Genomic DNA, 22,870 nt, shown 5'->3' on the forward strand with positions numbered 1-22,870 from the left:
AAGCACAGTGATAATCTAATATCATCTATCTGTCCACTAGAAAAAAATCAGTTGTTAATCCAAGAAAAAACTGGTCAAAAAGATGCAAAGTGACAGACCAGATCAAATGTGTAACTTTACTACTGTGAAAAATTCCTGAATATAGCATTTTAATCCCTTGTGCGAAATCCTGTATTCTCATTTGTAACTTAATTAGTGACATGGATTTTCACTTCTACCATTCATCTTTCAATTCTCCGTAGATTACCTGGATATGTAATTCCCTTTATTTTGAAAGTAACCCTTGAAGTGACCATCCTTGTTGACGCTGAGGCACTATCAATTGCTGATGTTACCTACTGTTAAAAAAAATTAAAAGAATTGTTATTTTATATACATGTTAAATGAATTGTTGCCAGGGACAAGTGTCTTAAGTGGCATATACAAAAGATAAAATCTAATTACTAATTAGGTTCTAAGATGCTCAATGCATCAACATTCCTTTCCCCATCACTGTTCAATCGGGAGACTAGGGTTGAATTCAACCCATCAGTTCTTGGCTTCAATCTCAGCTGCATTGCTGCGGAAGCTGCCAAGATTCCCCTACTCAATTAGAGTCACCTTCAAACATCAAATAGCATTAAGCAGTAAAGCTAGGTTCAAGAATAGTTCATCAAAACCATCTGAGCCATTGGCCCATGGTCAAGCAATGTAATTAATTCTCCTACCATCTTGAAAGCAAGCTATATTCTCCTACCATCTTGAAAGCAAGTTTAGAAAGACTATACTGTGCAGAAAGCAACTCCAGATTATTTGTACAGCAGCTAATAGCCAATTTTACTAAATCAACGAAAGTTCTTGGAAAAGCTCCAATTTTTAAAGAATATTTTATTAAATGATGATTTTAGTCCCTGCTAAGTGTGCTAAATGAAATCTCCATAAGCTCTACTGCAACAATTCCCTCTTAAAAAAAATGCATTTCTTAAACCCAAAGTCATGGCTCAAACCTTTTCAGATACTTACACAATGATCCAAGCTTTTTGCTTACTACAGCTGAGAAAATAAAACTTCAAAACTGCCACGTAACCACAGTCTGTCTGAAATTACGAGTCAAAATTCTGTTAAATACCACCACCTGTACAAAAGACAATGTATTGTAATACCATTGCCAAAACAGGTTGGCAAATATATAAGTTTTAAATTATTTGGATAGCGTAAACTAAGTGGTGATGCTATTTCTGCCTTTCTTATATTCTGTGCCACTGCAAGACATTTCATAAAGTTTACGACTTGTCAGTTTACTGTTAACAGGTACACACAAGATAACTATATCTGTAGAAATTTAATTAAATTTCAGGTGGGACATCTTGTTTATATATTGCAATCCTGCATTTCAATTTAATTACTACTTGTTTTCACCCAAACATTAACGTTGCTTTGAGAGTAAACTACAAATACTGATGTATTTAAGCTGCTATCAAAAGCAGAAAAGTTACTTAAACTGTGTGCATTTTATCAGAATGATACAAAGTCAAAATATTATTAATTACTATCAAACACTGAAACCAAGTTAACCATTATTACTTTAGCCAGGCAGGTGCAAGTAGCCAATCAAACATTACCTTAGATTAGAAAATCAAAAATGCACAATCACAAATGCATAATCACAGAAAGGTTACAGCGTAGAAGGCAATATGGCCCATTGAGTTTGTAATAGTTCTCTGCAAGAGCAATCCAACTAGTCCTACTCACCTACCATCTCCCCACAGCCCTGCAAGTTGTTTCTCCATCCCAGCTTTCTTCTGGGAACAGTTTCGGCATCAACTTTGTCTTATTGGTATATGATTTTAAATATCTATCAAATCTCTTTGTAATGTCCTCTGTAACAAGGGAAAATAACTCTAGCCTCTTCAGTCTAGCCACATTACTAAAGCTGCTCAGCCTGAAAAGATTTTAGTAAATCTTTTCAGTGCCTTTTCCAAAGTGTGGTGCCCCAGATTTGTGCTTAATACTCTAATTTTGTGTTTTATGACTTCCTTACACTCCAAGTAACTACTTATAAGTCTAGGATACTTTTCTAACCACTATCTCAATCTATCCTGTCACTAATGAACCAAGCACTTAACCACAGATTCCTCTGTTCTTGCATGCCTTTAAGGAATTCTCCACTCTGGTTTATAATTGCATCTTCTCCTGATCAAGATACAACACTTCACACCTCAGCATTAAAATTTCATCTGCTGCCTATCAACTTGTTGATATCTCCTTGATAGTCTACTGTTCTCTTCAGTTTACAATGCCTCCACATTTTGTCTTCTGCAAATCTGGAAAACCGTGTCCTGCCCATCCAAATTCAAATTATAAGAAAACCATTGGCCCCAGTATTATCCCTGGGGAACTTCATTACGCACAATCTTTCTCTAACTATGGACATGGACATAACCATGGACATAGTAAATTACAAGCCCAAACTTTATGTAAACATTTATTAGCAATCCTTAAAATGCACAATAAATCTAAATGAATGGATTAATATACATCAAATGTCAGTGTTAATCTTGCATGGCTTTAAACAGATTAACTGAAACACACATTGAAAATGCAATGGATGAAATCTCACTACATCAATTCCATTTTCTAAGTGAATAGAGTCAAAAACTTTGTACCCCAGTTGTATAAATTTACATGATAATCCAAAGGGAAATTCTTCCTCTTTTAATTAATTTCCCAATGAATAGTAATGTTGAATGGAAATTAGACATTTAATTGTTAACTCTTACGCACTATTTATACACCTATTCCCCAGATTATTTTGAGGCATTTAGAACTTCAGATATTAAATATGTTTGTAAAGCAAACCCCACACGGCTTTGACCAATGCATGGAATTCAACATCAAGTCACTGCCACAGTCTTAGGGTGCCTTGTGCCTTTGGATACTTCAATGATCTATATCAAATAATTAAAATGCAACTATCACGAATAGGCATTTAAAATACACTGAGGTGAGGAATTCTAGTAATGGCATAAATGCATGTGATCTGGCTGAAACACCAGCCTCTATGCATCTTGTGAAAACAAAACATATTTTACAAATGTACTGTATACGTACTGCATTAAATTGGATTTCCACTGTGTCATGCTGGTTTGCTGTCACCACTGATAGTATTTAAATCTTCAGGCCTGCTCATATACAAAAGAAAACTTATTTTTTAAACTTAAACTTTACTTTTAACACATTTAAAGCTAGCAGCATTAAACTCTACTAAATCTTGACCGTACATGACTCAATAATGCCAGTTCACTCAGAGAGAAAAAGATTAGAATACAACCCAAAGTTCATAACAATTTACAAAGAACAATATGCACAGCAGTTAATTGTTTGTAAAAATGGAAGTTGATTCCTATCAGTACTTTCTTTTGTTGTTATCCCTAGTTGAAAATATCCAAGGACAGATTGGTCCAGATTTTACAGTCAGCAGCTGTCAAACGGCACCTGCAATCATCAAGTTGACAACTGCTTATATAATTTAGTCAGCGTTTGTCCAGCAACGCATGGTCATTAGGGATCCAGTACATCTCATTCTCCATAGGGTACCAGAGTGAAAAAGGCAAACAGCACATTTTTCTCACCCTAACCAGCCAGACTGAAGCACAATGAGATTAAGATATTTGGGATTATGCAAGACTGGGTGTGGAATGCAATCAATAATATTGGCATATGTTATTGGAGTACTGGCCAGTTAAACCCTGGAACAGTCAAATCTGAAAGTGAAAAATAACAGAATGATTTCAACATTGGGAAGACTGATTCAGGAGCACATGTATGTAATACAGCTAGTAAATTTAGCTCAGCCTCAAGAGTACTGTAATAACACTATTTAGCTGAAGAAAATTGTGGCTTAGAGGTTGAGTGTTGTTCAACGTAGAGACAGTTGAAACGTTGAGAGATGTTGTAGCACCATTAGAATACATTCAAAAGCTCAGTAAAATGGTGGGTGATGGGGGTAGAATCTTGAGTGAGGGAATCCAAAAGTTTTGGGTGAGAGAAATTAGGGTTGGCTGTGTTCTGTCTATAACTGAATTGGGTAAGACTGGAATAATGCAAGGATATCCCCACTGCACTTGACAAGAGATGTTGAAGAATTGTGGTTGACCATGCCAAAAGGATGTTAAATGGAAAAGGCAATGTTACCAGATCTTTCAAGATATCCTTAAAAATGTGAAAAGACATTTTGAATTCCAATTTCTTTAATTCTTGATGAAATTATAAATCGATTGTTTCCATGCTTAGTATACAGAATATTTTGATCATACTTCACAGGACAATGACTTACTCTTCAATTACTAATTATAATTATACAAATGTTTAAACTTGACTGTTGGTAAATATCTGCCTACTGCCCCTAAAAGCTCGACATTGCAAATTACAAAATGTACTGCCCATTTCCGATCCCACACTAATCAGCTGATCCAACACCCACCCAACTTGTTCCAATCAAAATCACCCACCCTGCTTTTCACTTAAAAACTTCTCGTCCCGCGCTCAAACCACAGCAGAGCTCTCCCCTGATATTCCACACGGAAAATTTCCTACCTACACAACTCATTTCCAAACTACTTTAAAAATCCAACACGTTGAATGCGGGGGGATGCGCTTCTCTAAAACCTCGAAGCGTGGGTGCAACGTGGCAACCGGCAGTAATTTTCTTTTAGCTGCATACTAAGTCACCAACCGGGTTTGTTTTGGCGGGGGAGGGGGGGTGCGGCGAAGAGAGAGGGAAGAGGCTGGAGAGAGAACAAAGGCTAGGACGGTGTTGTATGTTACTTGTTTTTATTTGAGGTGGGGTGGGAAGAGGGGGGAGACGGGCGGTGCCGGTTGGCCGGGGGAAGGCACGGAAAAAGGTGGAGAGAAGCCGGAACGGTAATGGTTGGGGGGGGGGGGGAGTGGGAAGAGGAACAGAAGCTGGGACGGTGCCGCTTGGGTAGGGATTGGGGGAAAAGGAGAAGCCCGGACAGTGCTGGGGGGTGGGGGTGGGGAGAGGAGAGAGGAGGAGCAGGGACGGTGCTTGGGTGGGGGGGGGAAGGGGGAGGAGGAGCCCGGACGGTGCCGGGGGGGGGGGGGGGGAAGGGGGAGGAGGAGCCCGGACGGTGCCGGGGGGGGGGGGGGAAAGGGGAGGAGGAGCCCGGACGGTGCCGGGGGGGGGAAGGGGGAAGAGAGGAGAGGAGGAGCCCGGACGGTGCCGGGGGGGGGGGGAAGAGGAGGAGCCCGGACGGTGCCGGGGGGGGGGGGGGAAGAGGAGGAGCCCGGACGGTGCCGGGGGGGGGGAAGAGGAGGAGCCCGGACGGTGCCGGGGGGGGGGGGGGGGAAGAGGAGGAGCCCGGACGGTGCCGGGGGGGGGGGGGAAGAGGAGGAGCCCGGACGGTGCCGGGGGGGGGGGGGGGGGAAGAGGAGGAGCCCGGACGGTGCCGGGGGGGGGGGGGAAGAGGAGGAGCCCGGACGTGTGCCGGGGGGGGGGGGGAAGAGGAGGAGCCCGGACGGTGCCGGGGGGGGGGGGGAAGAGGAGGAGCCCGGACGGTGCCGGGGGGGGGGGGAAGAGGAGGAGCCCGGACGGTGCCGGGGGGGGGGAAAGAGGAGGAGCCCGGACGGTGCCGGGGGGGGGGGAAAGAGGAGGAGGAGCCCGGACGGTGCCGGGGGGGGGGGGAAAGAGGAGGAGGAGCCCGGACGGTGCCGGGGGGGGGGGGGGAAGAGGAGGAGGAGCCCGGACGGTGCCGGGGGGGGGGGGAAGAGGAGGAGGAGCCCGGACGGTGCCGGGGGGGGGGGGGGAAGAGGAGGAGGAGCCCGGACGGTGCCGGGGGGGGGGGGGGGGGAAAGAGGAGGAGGAGCCCGGACGGTGCCGGGGGGGGGGGGGGGGAAGAGGAGGAGGAGCCCGGACGGTGCCGGGGGGGGGGGGAAGGAGGAGGACGAGAGAAGCCCGGACGGTGCCGGGGGGGGGGGGGGGGGAAGGAGGAGGAGAGAGAAGCCCGGACGGTGCCGGGTGGGGGGGGGGGGGGGGGGGGAGAGAGAGAGAGAAGCCCGGACGGTGAAGGGTGGGGGGAAGAAAGAAGGGGGGGAAAGAGAAGCCCGGACGGTGCCGGTTTGGGGGAGGGGGGAGAGGGGGAGGGGGAGAAGTCGGGACGGTGCCGGTTTGGGGGAGGGGGGAGAGAAGGGGAAGGAGAAGCCAGAACGGTACCGGTTTGGGGGGGAGGGAAGGGGAAGGAGAAACCGGGACGGGGCTGATTCGAGGAGGAGGGGAGAGAAAGATGAGGGAGAAGCCCAGACGGTGCCGGTTTGGGGGAGGGGGGAGAGAAGGGGAAGGAGAAGCCAGAACGGTACCGGTTTGGGGGGGGGGGGAGGGGGAGAGAGAAGCCCGGACGGTGCCGGGTGGGGAGAAGGGGGAGAGAGAAGCCCGGACGGTGCCGGGTGGGCAGAAGGGGGAGAGAGAAGCCCGGACGGTGCCGGGTGGGCAGAAGGGGGAGAGAAAAAAGGGGGGAAAGAGAAGCCCGGATGGGGGAGGAGGAGGAAGAGGGAAAGAGAAGCCCGGACGGTGCCGGTTGGGGGGGGGGGGAGGGGAGAAGTCGGGACGGTGCCGGTTTGGGGGAGGGGGGAGAGAAGGGGAAGGAGAAGCCGCAACGGTACCGGTTTGGGGGGGGGGGGGAAGGGGAAGGAGAAACCGGGACGGGGCTGATTCGAGGAGGAGGGGGAGAGAAAGATGAGGGAGAAGCCGGGACGGTGCCGGTTGGGGGGACGAAGGAGGGGGTTGGGGGGACGAAGGAGGGGGGTGGGGGGGAGGAGGAGAAACCGGGACGGTGCCTTTTTTGGGGGGGGGGGGGGGGAAGCAGAAGCTGGGACAGTGCCGATTCGAGCGGGGGGGGGGGGGGAGGGGAGAAGAGAGATGAGGGGTGGTGCGGAGGAGGAAAAAGGCGATGAGGAACCTGGGGCGGGCGGGGGTGAGCCGGGACGGTGTGGGTTGGTAGGGGTGGAGTGGCGGTTAGATGGGGGGGGGGGGGGTGGTTAGAGAAAGGCTGGGATGGGTCGACGTGCGGTTGCAGTCTGCCTGCCCCAAGGTCCGAGCGGCGAAACATCTCCTCCACCGACCAATAACCGCCCCCGTTAAACAGGCAGCAAGGAAGCACAAATCTCCATTATCAACCGATAAAAAGCGAGCCCTTCACCCTCCCCTCCCAATCCGCCACACACCTGAGGTAAGACATCAATCTGACCCGTCTCTCCGACGACGACCGGCAAGCAGCGGCTAAAGGAAAATCAACGACACTCCTCCGGTTCCCCTACCGTCACAGCATCACCGCAGATCCCGCCCACCCACCTTTCCCATTGGTCCATAGCTTCTCTCTGATTGGTGCCTTCTGCCTGTCGATCGCTGCGAACCCACCACGTGACCTCCCGCAACCCAACGGACTCTGGAAGGTAACGTTGTTTCCTGTTCGCAGTTTTTCTTTGGAGTCCCTTAGTTTTCATCTTTTATTTTAAAGGTGGTACTTTTTTATTATATAAAGGCCTTCTTAAACTCTGCAGTCCCTTATTTTTGTTGATCAGGCCCGTCACCCACGTTCCAATTCCCTCTACCTCTGTCCTTGAAAGAAACTCCCTTTCAATTCGCTTACAGCAAATGATGCTTCAAACCGCAGATCTTCAGCCTCTGAATTTTCTGTTGAACACATTTCTGCCCGACTTCATGCTAAGATCCAAATTTGATGCCGCAGTCCCCATTGAAGTCGTCAGTTTCCCCAGCATAGCTCTCGTTTCCACGTGGGGACAAAGGCTTAAGTGGTAGATAATTGATTTCCCCCACTCACTGCCGATTTCACAAAAGGCAGCCTGTTGTCTTCTGTCAAAACTGTTCACCAGGTGGACTACTGGGCCATTTCACAGTGCAGTTAAGGATCAGTTACATTACTGTGGACCTGGACTCATGAACAGGCCAGACTACGTAGATTCACCAGATTTCCTTCCCTCTTTAGGAGCCGAGAGGTATTTTTGCAACTATATAGGTCCCTGGTCAGACCCCACTTGGAGTACTGTGCTCAGTTCTGGTCGCCTCACTACAGGAACGATGTGGAAGCCATAGAAAGGGTGCAGAGGAGATTTACAAGATGCTGCCTGGAATGAGGAGCATGCCTTATGAAAGCAGGTTGAGGGAACTTGGCCTTTTCTCCTTGGAGCGACGGCGGATGAGTGGGGACCTGATAGAGGTGTATAAAGTTTTTTACTCAGAGAGTGGTGAGTGCGTGGAATGGGCTGCTGGCAACGGTGGTGAAAGCGGATACGATAGGGTCTTTTAAGAGACTGTTGGATAGGTACATGGAGCTGAGAAAAATAGAGGGCTGTGGGTAAGCCTAGTAATTTCCAGGGTAGGACATGTTCGGCACAGCTTTGTGGGCCAAAGGGCCTGAATCGTGCTGTAGTTTTTCTACGTTTCTATACCAAGATCATCTGAGACTGCTGAGATGACCCCAGGCTTCTTTACTGCAAGCTATCTTCTTAAACCCCTCTCCATTGTCACCTCATGTCGAGCAGCAGGCAAGATCTTGGACAGTTTTGTCACCAGGATTGTGACCTCTGCTCTTTCCTTATTCTAGATCAGAAGGACAAACTTTCAGGTAGTCTGCTGTTCTAACCGTGTTTATTCTTCCTGTTTCTTAACTGTTTCCCTAATTTCATTCAAAGGGTAGTGAATGTTTGAACTTCTCTCACCCAGATGGGAGGCTGTGGAGGCTCAGTCATTGACTGCATTCAACTGAGGTTGATATTTTGATATTAGAGGAGATGGGAAGAGGTCAAGAAAATTATATTTGTGGTAGGAGATCAGCTGACCTTGTGGAATGACCTATTCCTCCTATTTCAAATATTCTTATGTAAATACCCTGTGAGTTCATCAACAAGACGTACATCAGGCTGCCTTGCCCCTATTTTCTGCCTGCAAGATTCACCAGTGCCAAACCAAGTAAAAAAACATTCAGAATCAGGTTTATTATCACTGACTTTTATGTCATGAAATTTGTTGTTTTGCGGCAGCAGTACAGTGCAAAGACATAAATTCACTATAAATTACAAAATAAATAGTGGGGAAAAAAATGAATAACGAAGTTCATGGACCATTCAGAAATCTGATGGAGGAGGGGAATTTATGGCAGAGATATTATGGCATACTTAAACCACTGATCTGGTGACCAAGGTGGAAAAAGAGGTAATGAATGAAAATAAAACTGGAGAAGTTGGAAATTGACAAAAAACAGAAATATGCAGCGGGTCAGGCCCCTCCACTTGGAAGAGAAACACAGTCAATGTTTAAGGTTGAAGATTCTTCAACAGAACTGAGAAGGAGACAGAAGAAGCTTGTTAAACTGCAGGGAAGGTGGGGGAGGGGAATGTCTCTGATAGGGTAGAACCAGGGTGACCATGGGGATAAGCTGTAAATAAAGTTATCTGGTCAATGAATGAATGGGAGCAATTAGAGAGTGAGAACACAGACAAAGAAACATGGACAAAAGAGTGTAGGAATTGCAAAATGCAGAGCAGGAAAATGTGCCCGGCAGGACAGGATAGGCACGACCTCCATTCCCAGAAGAAAAAATGAAAAAAGGGGAAAATACACACGAGTTGAGCCAATATCACAGATGAGTGACTGATACAAATAGAAATCAAATTACCTGAAGTTGTGGAATTCAATATTAAGTCCAGAAGGCTGCAATATGCCCAGACAGATGATGAGTTGCTGTTCCTCAAGCTTATGTTGGGCCTCATTGTAACAGATAGGAGGCCATAAATCAATAGGTCAGAGTGGAAATGAGATAGAGAACTAAAGTGGCAGGCAAACAGAAACTCAGAGTTGCCCCTGTGGATTGAATGTAGTAAAATGCAGGAAAGGGGGTAGGAGAGGTTTGGGAATGGAATTCCACAGCTTGTTGGCCTGGCAGCTGAAGGGACTGCAATTAAAATTAGAGTTGCTAAGAGGCCAGTATTGAAGTACAGACATCTGACAGTTGTCTGGATACAGAAGACTGAAGATAATGGGAATGACAAAACCATTGAGAGATTTGAATGCAGCGATAAGAATTTAAAATTGAGACAAGGTCTATGAGCCAATGTAGATTTGTGAGCACCTGGATAATGACTGAATGGGATTATGTGATGCAAATTAAAACGTGCAAATTAGATTTTGGTGTGATCTCAAGTTTTTGGAGAAGTGTTTTGAATAATCATGTTATCATGCAGTTTAGCAATAAGATCCTTGTTACTCATTGTCAGAGGTGTAGTCTTTCAAATAAGATGTTATGCTGTGGTCTTGTCTGCACTCCTAAATGAATAAAAAAGATCATATGGTACTATTATTAGTGGATTTCTAGCTAATATTTATCCCTTAAACTACATCAGGAAAATAAATATCTTGTTTGTTATTTCAATGTGTTTGTCAGACTATGCTGTGTGCATACATTTCCAGGTAATTATGGGCCAGTGAGTCTCACGTCAGTAGTAGGGAAGTTATTGGAGACGATACTGAGGGATCGGATTTATACGCATTGGGAAAGGCATGGCTTGCTTAGGGACAGTCAACATGGCTTTGTGTGGGGCAGGTCATGCCTTACAAACGTGAATGAGTTTTTGAGGAGATGGCAAAGGTACTTGATGAGGGTAAGGCAGTGGACGTTATCTACATGGACTTTAGTAAGGCCTTTGATAAGGTCCCTCATGGTAGGTTGATTCAGAAGATAAAGATGCATGGGATCCAGGGTGAATTGCAAGTTTGGATTTGGAACTGGCTTGTCCAAAGAAGACAGAGAGTAGGGGTGGAAGGCTGTTATTCTGGCTGGAGGTCCATGACTGGCGGTGTTCTACAAGGATCGGTGCTGTGACATCTGTTGTTTGTGATTATATATCAATGATTTGGATGAAAATGTAGATGGATGGATTAGCAAGTTTGTGGATGACACCAAGATTGATGAAGTGTGGACAGTGTAAAGGACTATCAAAAAATACAGTGGGATATAGTTTAGTTACAGATATGGGCAGAGAAGTGGCAGATGGTGTTTATTCTGGGCAAGTGTGAGGTGTTGCACTTTGCAAGGTTAAATGAAAGGAGAAAGTATACAGTTAATAGGAGACCCATTAATAGTATTGAGATACAGAGGAATCTTGGGGTCCAGGTCCATAGTTCACTGTAAGTGACTACGCAAGTGGATAAAGTGGTAAAGAAGGCATATGGTGTGATTGGTAGGGGTGTTGAGTATAAGAGTAAGGAAGTCATGCTGCAGTTATATAAATCTTTAGTCAGACTGCACTTGAAATATTGCATGCAATTCTAGCAGCCCCATTATAGGAAGGATGTGGAGACTGTGGAGAGAGTGCAGAAGAGGTTTACCAGGATGCTGCCTGGATTTGAGGGTAAGAGTGATAAGGAAAGGTTGAACAAACTTAGGTTGTTCTCTCTAGAGTGTCGGAGGCTGAGGGGAGACTTCATAGAAGTTTTAAAATTATGAGAGGCATAGATAGGATAGACATTCAGAATCTTTTCCCCAGGGTAGAAATTTCAAAGACCAAAGGACATGCTTTTAAGGTTTAGAAGGGGGAAGTTTAAAGGCAACATGAGGGGCAATTGTTTTATGTAGCAAGTGGTAGATGCCAGGGGTAATAGTGGAAGCAGGCAGTTTGGTTGGGTTTAAGAGGCTTTTAGATAGACACATGAATATGAAGGGAATGGAGGGATATGGATGATACACAGGAGGAGGACATGTAGTATAAATTGGCGTCAAAATCGGCACAACATCATGGGCCTAATGGCCTGTCCAGCACTATACTGTTCTATGTTCTAATTCCCATTTAACAATAATAACCATATCATAAAAGCACTTGGTTAACAAAAAAAACACTTTGAGAAGTTCTGATATTATCAAATATACATTTATATGGACTTTTGGCTGTGTTACTGGGCTAGTAACCCAGAAACCTAAACCACTGATTTGGTACACAAATTCATATGCAACATGGCAGGTAGCAGATTTAAATTCTGTTTAAATCCTGAAAAGTCAACAATTCCCTTCCCGCAACAGATTGCTGCTCGACCTGCTGAGTTCTTCCCAGCACTTTGTTTTGTGCTCAAGAACTTAAAACCTGATAATGGTGTAAATTCAGGATTTTTATTAGTCATTCTTATTTAATTCAGGATTACCCATGAAAACTGAATCCCAACAATCTTGTAAATTGTATAAAGTGCGTAGTTACACTAAAAGTGCATTACGTGTTCCAATCATATAAATCTAGCAATAAGCAGGGCAATTTTTAGCTAAAAAGTCATTGGAGTTTTAAATATGTAGACACTTTAACTGGCTCCAAAAAGTAAATGGTTAAAATAGGAGTTGACTGGAACATCTCAGACAGTCCAAGAGTCCACATCCAGTCACCCCATTTCAGTAAAGTGGGCAGCAATAAATTGGGTCAGGGACTATTCCCATTCTGTTTGAGAATCAATGATCAGACAAGATGAAACTGAGAGACAGTGGTGGAAATGTATTAGTTATACTTTTTACAAAACTCAGCACTGTAGATTAACTAAGGTAAACAATTCAGTCCTCTTCTGCCTTTTGCGTAAGGTTTAGCAAATGTTACAGTGTTTGTCATGTGACGGTTATGTAAGTCAGTAATGTCAATAATTTCTTTAATTAGCTTGTGCAAAGCTGTGAATATTTTGCTGAATACTGGAATTCTGTTTGCTGGTGTAAGTTATCAATCAAAAGAACATAATAAATCGAAGCAGGAGAAAGCCATACTTTCAACAGTGCCACATTCCTTGATTCCCTTGATGTATAAATGTATCAATCGTTTTCTTGTATTTAATTAGCAACTAAATCTCCACAGCCCTCTTGGGTAGAGAATTTCATAGACTTGCTATTTTCTGTGTGAAGAAATTTTTGGAATCCCTGCCTCAAAAGTCTGGCCCCTTGACACAGTGAGTCCTGGTTCTAAATGCTCTAACCAAGGGAAACATCACTTCTGGATCTATCCTGTCAAATCCTGCAATAATTGTGTACATTTCAATGAGATCATCTCTCATTCTTCTAAACTCAAGAGAGTATAGACCTATTTTGCTTGACCTCTCCTCGTACAACAAACTCACCAAAGAACCTTTACTGTATCCTTCCTTAGGTAGGGAATCAGACCTATGCACAATGTTCCATACATGATCTCATCAGGGCCCTATATACTTGGAGCAAGATGTCTCTGCTTTTATAGTTAAATCCTCCTGCAGTAAACATCAACATATTGTTTGACTTCCTAATTGCATGGCATGTTAACTTTCAGAAAATCATGTAATTGACACGAGTCCCTCAAGAAAACTAGCATTTTTCAATTTTCCATCACTTAAGGTCAATATCCCCCCCTAGCTTCTCTGCATCCTTTTCACTATCACATAGCTTTGTCTCATCAACAAACTTGGTTATATTGAACTTCATCCCCTCATCCAAATCTTAATGTAAATTCTGTACAGCACTGATCCCTGTGGTACGCAAACAAAAGCTTTTCACTGTATCTCGGTGCTTGTGACAATAATAAACCAGTTCTAATTCCAACTTGTCACTGCCTCCCAAATCTAAAAATAGCTCTTCAATTCCAACTCTACTTTTTGTCTATTCAACAGTCACCAATCCACAACAGTATATTACCCCCATGCATTGCACACTAATTTTGTTTGATGATCTCTGAGGGCAACTTATTGAAGGCCTTCTGAAAGCCAAAATATACCACTTAAGGTTCACTCTTACCCATTCTGCTAGTTACAACCGCAGAAACCTTAAACATGATTTCTATTTCATAAATCCAAAAAATTGCATAATTACTTTCTAAGATCCTTGTTTCCATCTCCTTAAGAAAAATTCCAGCATTTTTCCAACTACTGATGTTATGTTACCTGGTCTATATTTTCCTATTTTGTCTCTCCCTTCTTTCTTAAAATAGTAGGGTAACCTTCAAATATCTGGCAACCATTTTAAAATCCATAGAATTTTGGAGGTTGACAAGCAGTGTATCCATCTCCACCACCAACTTCTTCAAAACCCTACGATGCATGTGACCAGTTCCTGGGCATTTATTGCCTTTCAGCTATATTCATTTCTCCAATACTAATGTTTTACAGATGCTAATGTCTTTGCACTGATCATTCACACTAGACTAGTAGGTCCCCACTATTTCTGGGAAATTTTCTGTATCTTTTTTCATGAAGACAGATACAAAATACTTATTGAACTTTTTATTATTCCCTTATTCCCCTGTATAATTTCTCTTCTCTCAGTTGGTAGGGATCTAAAATTTAGCTTATCTTGCCATTATATATTTATAGATGCTGTGCTGTCTGTTTTTATGTTTCTTGCTGGATTGTTTTCATATTCTCCTTCCCCTTTCCAAAACAATGCCTTGGCCTCTTTTACTAAATTCTGAAGACTTCCCAATCTTTGGGTTTCCTGCTCTTCTTGGCAACATTATAAGCCTTTGATCTGATACTATCTTTAAGTTCTCATGATAGCCACTTTTCCTATTGGGCTTTATGCTATAAAGGAATACAATGACTTGTAAATATGTATTAATTCTTAAAACAATAGCCATAGCTTGATTACTGACATATCTTTTAGGAATATGTTTTCTGTTTTCTGGAAGGCGCAGAAGTGGAATAGTTTGAGGCAGCATCTGTGGTCAGGGAAACGGGGTTAACATTCATCAGAACAATGAGAAATCAGAAAGTAAACATATTTGTTGTTCTAGGGTGAGGTGGGTGGGGAAAGCACAGGGAATGTTGGTGACAGGATGGTTACTGGAAGATTGAAGACAGAAAATCTTGTTCAGTAGGGATGGTAAAGAGCTGTGCTGTCTGCTGTTTTTTTTTAACTTTATTGAGAAAGGGGATAATTATTTGTACTTTGCTTTATTATGTTTAAAAACTGTAAGTTTAACTGCTACTTAGGTAATACATTGGGAATTCCACCACCCTGTATTAATAGATTATATTATAAAAATGAATGTTTTCAGATTCTCTGCAGTAAGCTTTCATAAGCGGGTACTAATATAATCATTGGAATAATTTCAAAGTTTTTCACAGTGGAGAACATTCACATAAGTAATTAAATAAACAGAAAGAAAATACTGTAAACCTACAATGTGTGTGTAATGTCTGCAAAAAAGAAAGGTTAACTTCTTGGATCAAGTTCTCCCTTATAGCTGCCTGATCATTAAGCTGTCTCCTTCATAGCCTAAAAACTGACTGAACTGTTTTTGTCTCCAGTACTTTTTTTATTTCTGATATGGAACATTCAGTTTATGATTGCTATATTTTTCTATAATTACTACCATTTTCTCTCTCCATAAGTTGTGTAAAGCAATCCAGATTCTGCACAGTATACCATGACACAGGCTTGACTCTATTTCTTTAATTTCCTCGCTGGACAGTAAGTTTGCTGAAGGTAATTACATATTTGCAAATTTATGCATTCAGACATCTTCATATACCTACTGTGGCTGGTTGTTTTCAGATCTTACATTTGTTTGGTCCTATTTCTGCATCCAAAGGACAATTGTAACATTGACCTGTTTTTGTCCTGCTGAGATTTTGTATTTGTGAAGAAACAATGATTGGTTCAAAAGATTGCTGCTGGTTTTTTACTCATTTTGAACATTTTAGCTTTATAAGCAGCTGTTCAAATGTGACCTTAGCAACAATCAAAACAACGTTCTAATAATACATTCGTACCTATAGCCCAAGTCTTCCTTTCTTTTTAATATATGTTGCCATGGCCCTATTTGAAGAAAGCAAAGGGTGATGTGTAGATTTTGACTTTGGGGACAATGGAAATAAAAGTTGGGGAAGATGTAAAGTAGACTATTACTTCCTCAGGAGGCTAATGAAATTCAGCATGGCCCTGTTGACCCTCACCAATTTTTATAGATGCATCATATAGAGCATCCTATCTGGCAACTGTTTTGACCAAGACTGCAAGAAACTGCAGAGAGTTGTGGACACAGCTCAACATATCACAAAAACCGGCCTTCCTTCTATGGGTTCTGTCTACGCTTCTCACTTGGTAAAGCAACCAACATAATCAAAAACTCCTCCCATCCTGGACATTCTCTTTTCTCTCTTCTCTCTCATCCCATTGGGCAGAAGGTACAAAAGCCTGAAAGCACATACCACCAGGCTGAAGGACAGCTTCTATCCCGCTGTTTTAAGACTACTGAACAGACCTCTTATAAATAAGATGGACTCTTGACCTCACAACCTTGACCTTATTGTCTGCCTGCACTGCACTTTCTCTGTAATTGTAACACTATATTCTGCATTCTGTTATTGCTTTTCACAAGATCACAAGACAAGGGAGCAGAAGAAGGCCATTTGGCCCATCGAGTCTGCTCCAAGGAAAAGGGAAAAAAAAATGGGGAGGGGGAACCTATTCTAATCCCAATTTCCGGCCTTATCCCCATATCCCTTGATACCCTGACTATTTAGATATCTATCTATCTCCTCCTTGAACGCCCCCACTGATCTGGCCTCCACTGCTGTACGTGGCAAGGAGTTCCACAAATTCACCACCCTCTGGCTAAAGAAATTTCTCCTCAAGTCTGTTTTGAAACTGTACCCTCTAATTCTAAGATTGTGCCCTCTGGTCCTGGACTCACCCACCAAGGGAAACAGCCTAGCCACATCTACTCTGTCCTTTCCTATCAACATTTTAAATGTCGCTATGAGGTCGCCTCTCATTCTTCTGTACTCCAGTGAGTACAGTCCAAGAGCCGACAAATGCTTGTCATACGTAAGCCCTTTCATTCCTGGAATCATCCTCGTAAATCTCCTCTGAACCCTCTCCAACATCAGCACATCCTTCCTAAGATGTGAGGCCCAAAACTGCGCACAGTATTCCAAATGAGGCCTCACTAGTGTCCCGTAGAGCCTCATCAACACTTCCTTACTTTTATACATTATACCTCTCGAAATGAATGCCAACATAGCATTCGCTTTCTTTACCACCGATCCGACCTGGTGGTTAACCTTTAAGGTATCCTGCACGAGTACCCCCAAGTCCCTTTGTACTTCCGTACTTTGAATTTTCTCTCCTTCTAGATAATAATCTGCCCGGTTATTTCTGTTTCCAAAGTGTACAACTGCACATTTCTCCCTTATACTTCCTTGATGTACTGAAGTAATGAAATGATCTGTATGGATGGCATGCAAAACAAGGTTTTTCACTCTACCTCAGTACATGTGACAATAATAAACCAATTTATTGATTAACTATCCTCCATTCACATCATTGCCAAAGCACAATACCTACCCAGGTAGGTCTCCTCGTGTTCTAGCCAATATTCAGCTCTCAAGCAACACCACTTAAATAGATTAAATGGCACTTATCTTGTACGTTATTTCTATGATCTTCCTGGGAGCTCATTGGGGTGATAGTTGTTTTGGTCAAAGCTTTATGACAGGACCTCAATGTCTGGATGTTATACTCTGCTGATATGCTTACCAGGAGAGGATAAATTCCACCAGAAATCAATAGAATTGTGAGGAAGAGGTTTTTGAACTTTGTTGATTTTTGTTTATTGACGGTACACAAGTTTCAATCTTAGTGATAAACCAGCAAAGAAAAGCCTTACTAAATCAACAAAAGTTATGCAGAGCGGGACACACTGGGGAAGTGGTGGTGTGGGGTTTGGGGAAGCAAGTAATTCAGCAAGTTTTATTTCCTCAGAACAGCACTTTGCTGATCATTTGAAATTCTTGTCTAAAAAAAAGCACTTCTTGTCAAATCCTCTGCATAGATTTTGCTGACGAAGTTATTTTTTAACAGTGCTCATGTACATTTAGTAGGTGATGCTGAAGGAAGATTGTCAATATATTTTGATGAATTTATTTTTGACTGAATTTCTTTCTGAAACAAAATCAAGGTCTTTAGATGCTAGAAATCTGAAATCAAATCATAAAATTCTGGAGAACATAGCTAGACAACATCTGGAGAGGTAGAAGAGCCCCTATTTGCACATACCTTCTGCCCAATATGCAAACACATTGAATAGAATACATCTGCAAACTCTTCATTGTAAATACTATCAGCTCCAAAAATTTGCAATAGATACTGTTGTTGTCAGAAGATAAGTGATGAGAGCCATGTGAATGATATGATTGAGGTCTGAATGCATCAGAATCTCTGCAGGGAAAACACCGTACTGATCCAAGATCAGCAACAGAAAGAATTTTGAGTCATGCGGTTATAGTGCTGGGCAACTTTACTCGCTACATCAAACATTTTATTGTTGGATGCCATTTTTTAATTGGAATTATAACTTATGAAATTTCTTCTAGACAGATTTTTATGACTCTTCAAAGAATATGGGAGTTCTATAAAGCATTTAATGAAGAGCAAATGAGTTTTTGGCTGTCAAATATATACCTGTGTGGTATGGAGGCACTCCGAGATACGCTGATGGGCATATGTGAGGCAGAATGAGTTGCAGGGGTTCAGGGAAATAAGGAGAGAGGGCATGGATCTGATGGGCTGAGGGTCTTCTGTGTCACTCTAAGCTTAAGACAAGACCTGGCTGTGACAAGGTAAAACTTTTGATGCACATTATCAGAAAGGAAATGCCACAGTAACAAGTTGCCAAAGAAAACAGGAACATTTAGTTCATGGTCAAATAAACAAACAGTGATCCAATTTGATGTACGAGGTATATATCTTTGGTGTTGGATGAGTTATTCTTGTTAACCTGGTGTGTCACCACTTGATTTAGTTATGATGAGAGTTGGGGAGAAGACAGTGGAATGTAGGAAGAAGAATATGGGGTAGTTGCCATTGCAATAACAAGAGGCATTTACAGGGTCAGAGAAGGATGAGATGAGTGAAGGAATTTAAGTATGATGAGAATTTTAAGCAAGACTCTTGAGGTCTGTAGCCATCTAAGTTAATAACAACACAGAACAGAAGATATGGCCAACAGTTTTAGAAGCTAGAGGAACCAGCTAGAAACCCATTGGAGTAGCTGAGGCATGGATGAGGACTTTGCCACTAGCTTGGCCCCGAGATAACATCATGCTTGTGTCATGACTGTGGTGTGCTTTTGTGATTAAAAACACAAAATGGCGGAAACACTCAGCAGGTCTGGCAGCATCTATGGAAAGAGAGACAGTTAACTTTTCAGGTCCAACACTCTTTGTCAGAATTGGGAAAGAAAGAGATTTTCCAGTGGCAGAGAGGTGGGTAGAACTAAAGGAATATCTCCAACAAGGTGAGACAAAATGGGCTAGAGTAGCATTTAGAAGCACATTATGCTTCTTTGTGTAATGTGTTGTTAATACCGAGGCTGTGGGATGTGTCCAGCAGGCCAGCTTTACTAATAGAAAATGTGAAGCAGAACCAAAGTGATGACAGGCAGAAATGGTGAGTTCAGATACAGACTAAAAGAAAGAGTGATTTACCTAAAGCTGGAGAATTTGATGTTGAGTCATGAAGACTGCAATACGCCCAAATGGAAGAGGAGGTGTTGTCACTTAGGCTTGTTTTGGGCCTACTTGAAACAGTGCAAGAGGCCACAGACAGAGAGATGGAGGTGGGATAGAGAATTAAAGTGGCAGGCAACTAGAAGCTTGGGGACACTCCTGCTCTCTGAATGCAGTACTCTGCAAGCAATCATCTAATTTATGTTTGGCTTCTCCAGTGCAATGAACACAGATTATAGTACAACTAGATTGGAAGAAGTGCAGTGATTCACTGCAACATCTTTAAGAACAATTTGGGAGGAATGGAGTTGACGACATGATATTGCTTTGTTTCTACTGAGAAATTTTAGTCCAGTTTTTTTTTCTGTTTGTTTTTTTTTGTTTAGCTTAGTTTGGTTTGATATATTGTTTATAATTTTTCTTATTGTTTTGGGGATTTTGTTTCTTTCTTTTATATTTATATAATAAATCTTTTTCTTTCCTTTCTTATATATTATATTCATTCACTAAGAGATCGTTGGATCTACAGATTTTTTTAATACTTTATTGTTCTTTATGATTATCCATGCCATGATTGTTCTCCTGATCTCTTTGTATTACATGTACAAACATTGATGTTATATATTAATCTGTATTAATTTGAAACCTAATAAAAAGATTGAAAAAGAAAGAACAATTTGGGTCTCTGGATGGTGGGAAGTGAAGAGGTAAAATGACAGGTGTTGCATTTCCTGTGGATACATGGGAAAGTGCCAAAAGACAGGGAGTGTTTGGTGGGGACAGAAGACTGGACCGGGAGGTCATGAAGGGAGCAATTCCTTCAAAGTGCTGAAAAGAGAGGGATAAATGTGTGCGGTGGTGGAGTCTTGTTAGAACTGGTCGGAGTTGTGAAGGATTATCCAGTGAATGCAGAAGGCGAGGACAAAGGGAACTTTGCTCTTGCCTGGTCCAAAAGGAGAAGGGTGAGACCAGAAATGCAGGAAATAGATGAGATGTGTTCAAGGGCTCAGTCCACTATGGCAGAGGGCAACCCACAGTTCAGGAAGAAGGAAGATATTTCAGAGGCACGCGTGGGGAATGTCTCTGTTTTTGTGAGTCTTTTTGCCAGTACCACAATATTAATCACACTGTTGGCTGTGTTGGGCAGGCTAGGTCAATTGCACGCCAAACACCCAATACAGGCACTCTATTCCTTGCTCGGTCATGGGAAAAGATTACCAGGCGGATGGAAAGAAAGACTGAAGGATGCGTTCAAAGCCTGCTTGAATCCCCGTGTACTCCTGGGAACCTCTGGCCTATGACTGCTCAAAGTGGAGAAGGAGCATTTAGGATGGTACTGAGAAATTTTGTTTCATGAATCAGGACACAAAGGCCCTGCATAAGTGGCGGAAGAAGAGCACCATCTCATAAGCTACTTACCTGCCTGCCCCATTGGACATCACCTGCCCATATTGGCTTTATTAGCCACTTCAGATCCCACAAAACCAGAGTAGAAATAAGTTGTCCTCAATCCTATGAGACTACCGAAGAAGAAGAAATATAATTTCTATGCAAATATATCATCTCTTTGTTATACACAATGCAGTATCCTGAAATTATGTTGGTTTTGATCCTGTTCGAAAGATGCTGTATCAGTTTCAAAATACAACTTCAGTGTATGAGTAGTGGATTTAGGAAAGCAGAAATTTTAGAAGATAGAACATATGTTCTCTAGCATTTGACATTTCTACCCTCAGAGTCCTATCTAGCCTATCTATACCTCTCATAATTTTATAGACCTCTTTCAGGTCTCCTCTCAACCTCTGACACTCCAGAGAAAACAATCTAGACTTGTTCAACCTCTCCCTAGAGCTAATACTCTCTAATCCATGCAGCATCCTGGTGAAACTCTTCTGCATCCTCTCCAAAGCTTCCACATCGTTCCTCCACATTCCTTCTTTCCTGGGGTAACCAGAACTACACATCATTTACAGAGGAATCAGCTTTATTTCACTTTGATATGCCAACTTGCTGAATATCATGAAATCTAAAGGGCTAAGCTCAGGGATTCCTGAACTATTTGTGAATATATCTCTATTTTAATACTTGAAATTTCACACTATAACAGAAGGCAACCAAGACTAAATAGCAATAAAGCAACATCATGACTGATGTAGAGCAAGATTTCACAAATAAAAATGAGATAATGACCAAATAATTTGTTTTATTAATATTGATTAATCAATAAACATTAAGTGCGACACCAAAAATATCTACTGGTTATCCTGTGAGTAGTGTTTTAGGATTTTTTTATCAGTCCGGTGGGAGGAACTCAGGCATGGTTTCAAAAAGACTTGGTTAGCATTGCATTGGAGTTTCAATCTAGGTTTTTGTGCTCAAGCCTTTGGATTAGTACCTGTGGATTATTAGCCTTTGTGATGCTACCGCTGGAGGCATGCTTGACAACGTTTGGATTTAGTTTTCTCTGTGATCTATGTGCATGGATGCTGGAATCAGGAACACAAGGATATTTCATCCAACTTCTTGTCTTTTCTCAGAAACATTTCTTCTTCTCATCTGCCCATTCACATGTTTCTCCTTTCCAAGTGGATTTTGGCACTTTTTACCCAGTCCACTGAGCTCAGCTGTGTTTCTGTGTTAATATGTATAATAGAAGCTTGATACATGTTCATGCTAAACAGAAATTATGTCTGTCTCATAAAATGTATAATCATTGCTGGTTAAAAATCTCTGTGTGTGTGTGTGTGTGTGTGTGTGTGTGTGTGTGTACACACGCGCGTGTGCATATGTTTGTTTTTAACAGCAAAGTTACGATGGACTTAGCAGCAGATCTTGCAGTTTACTGTATATAGCATGTATTTAGGAGTTACTGAAATAATTGCTCATTCCTCTCCCTCAGCATCATGTCTGCGAATGATTTTTTATCAAGTAACCTGTCAGAATGCAATAGTGTACTGGATTTACCAGCTACATTCAGCTTACCAGTTGGAGATGGTCAGCTAATGTCTGATGAAGATATTGATGGATGTACTTCAGAGTCAACTGTGAACACTTTATTCTCAGTGAAGCCTACAATAGATACAGGTATGCAATAGGAATTTTAATAAGTGCCTTCATCAATATTGCGCATTCCTACAAAAGGCAGAATTAAACAAAAGAAATACAATCCCATTGTTTGGCGCAGCAAGACAGTTTAGCTCATGATCATTTTAGGGAGATTTCACACTTCCAACTGTTACAAGAAAGGCTGAGAGTCTAGAAAATACTAAATGAAAGATAAAAGTTTTGTTTGCTTTTTGCTTTGAAAAATGAAAATTTGAAATTAAATATAACAGTGTTTAGCCTTAGTTTCATTTGTGG

General features: G+C 42.3%; 2 protein-coding genes across 5 annotated transcripts in view; one reads left to right on the forward strand and one right to left on the reverse strand.

The window, feature by feature from the left end:
* The window catches only part of gpcpd1 (glycerophosphocholine phosphodiesterase 1), a 51,998-nt gene extending 44,646 nt beyond the window's left edge, over positions 1-7,352 (reverse strand). The window contains exons 1-4 of one of the 4 annotated variants that reach the window (XM_052011747.1): positions 7,219-7,352; positions 3,091-3,161; positions 1,003-1,076; positions 248-338 (exon numbers count right to left, since the gene is read on the reverse strand). In XM_052011747.1, the coding sequence (XP_051867707.1) occupies positions 248-296 (49 nt within the window). In that variant the 5' untranslated portion in view covers positions 297-338; positions 1,003-1,076; positions 3,091-3,161; positions 7,219-7,352. Of the gene's footprint in view, positions 1-247; positions 339-1,002; positions 1,115-3,090; positions 3,162-4,575; positions 4,807-7,218 lie in introns of those variants that run through there. The other 3 variants (XM_052011743.1, XM_052011745.1, XM_052011744.1) reach the window with 3 other exon arrangements.
* An 80-nt stretch (positions 7,353-7,432) lies between these two features.
* Positions 7,433-22,870, forward strand: part of LOC127568232 (shieldin complex subunit 1-like) — a 64,632-nt gene continuing 49,194 nt past the window's right edge. The window contains exons 1-2 of the mRNA XM_052011748.1: positions 7,433-7,446; positions 22,410-22,594. Of these exons, the coding sequence (XP_051867708.1) occupies positions 22,414-22,594 (181 nt within the window). The 5' untranslated portion in view covers positions 7,433-7,446; positions 22,410-22,413. The remainder of the gene's footprint in view (positions 7,447-22,409; positions 22,595-22,870) is intronic.

This window comes from Pristis pectinata, chromosome 3 (assembly GCF_009764475.1).
Source record: "Pristis pectinata isolate sPriPec2 chromosome 3, sPriPec2.1.pri, whole genome shotgun sequence".
Taxonomy (NCBI): Eukaryota; Metazoa; Chordata; class Chondrichthyes; order Rhinopristiformes; family Pristidae; genus Pristis; species Pristis pectinata.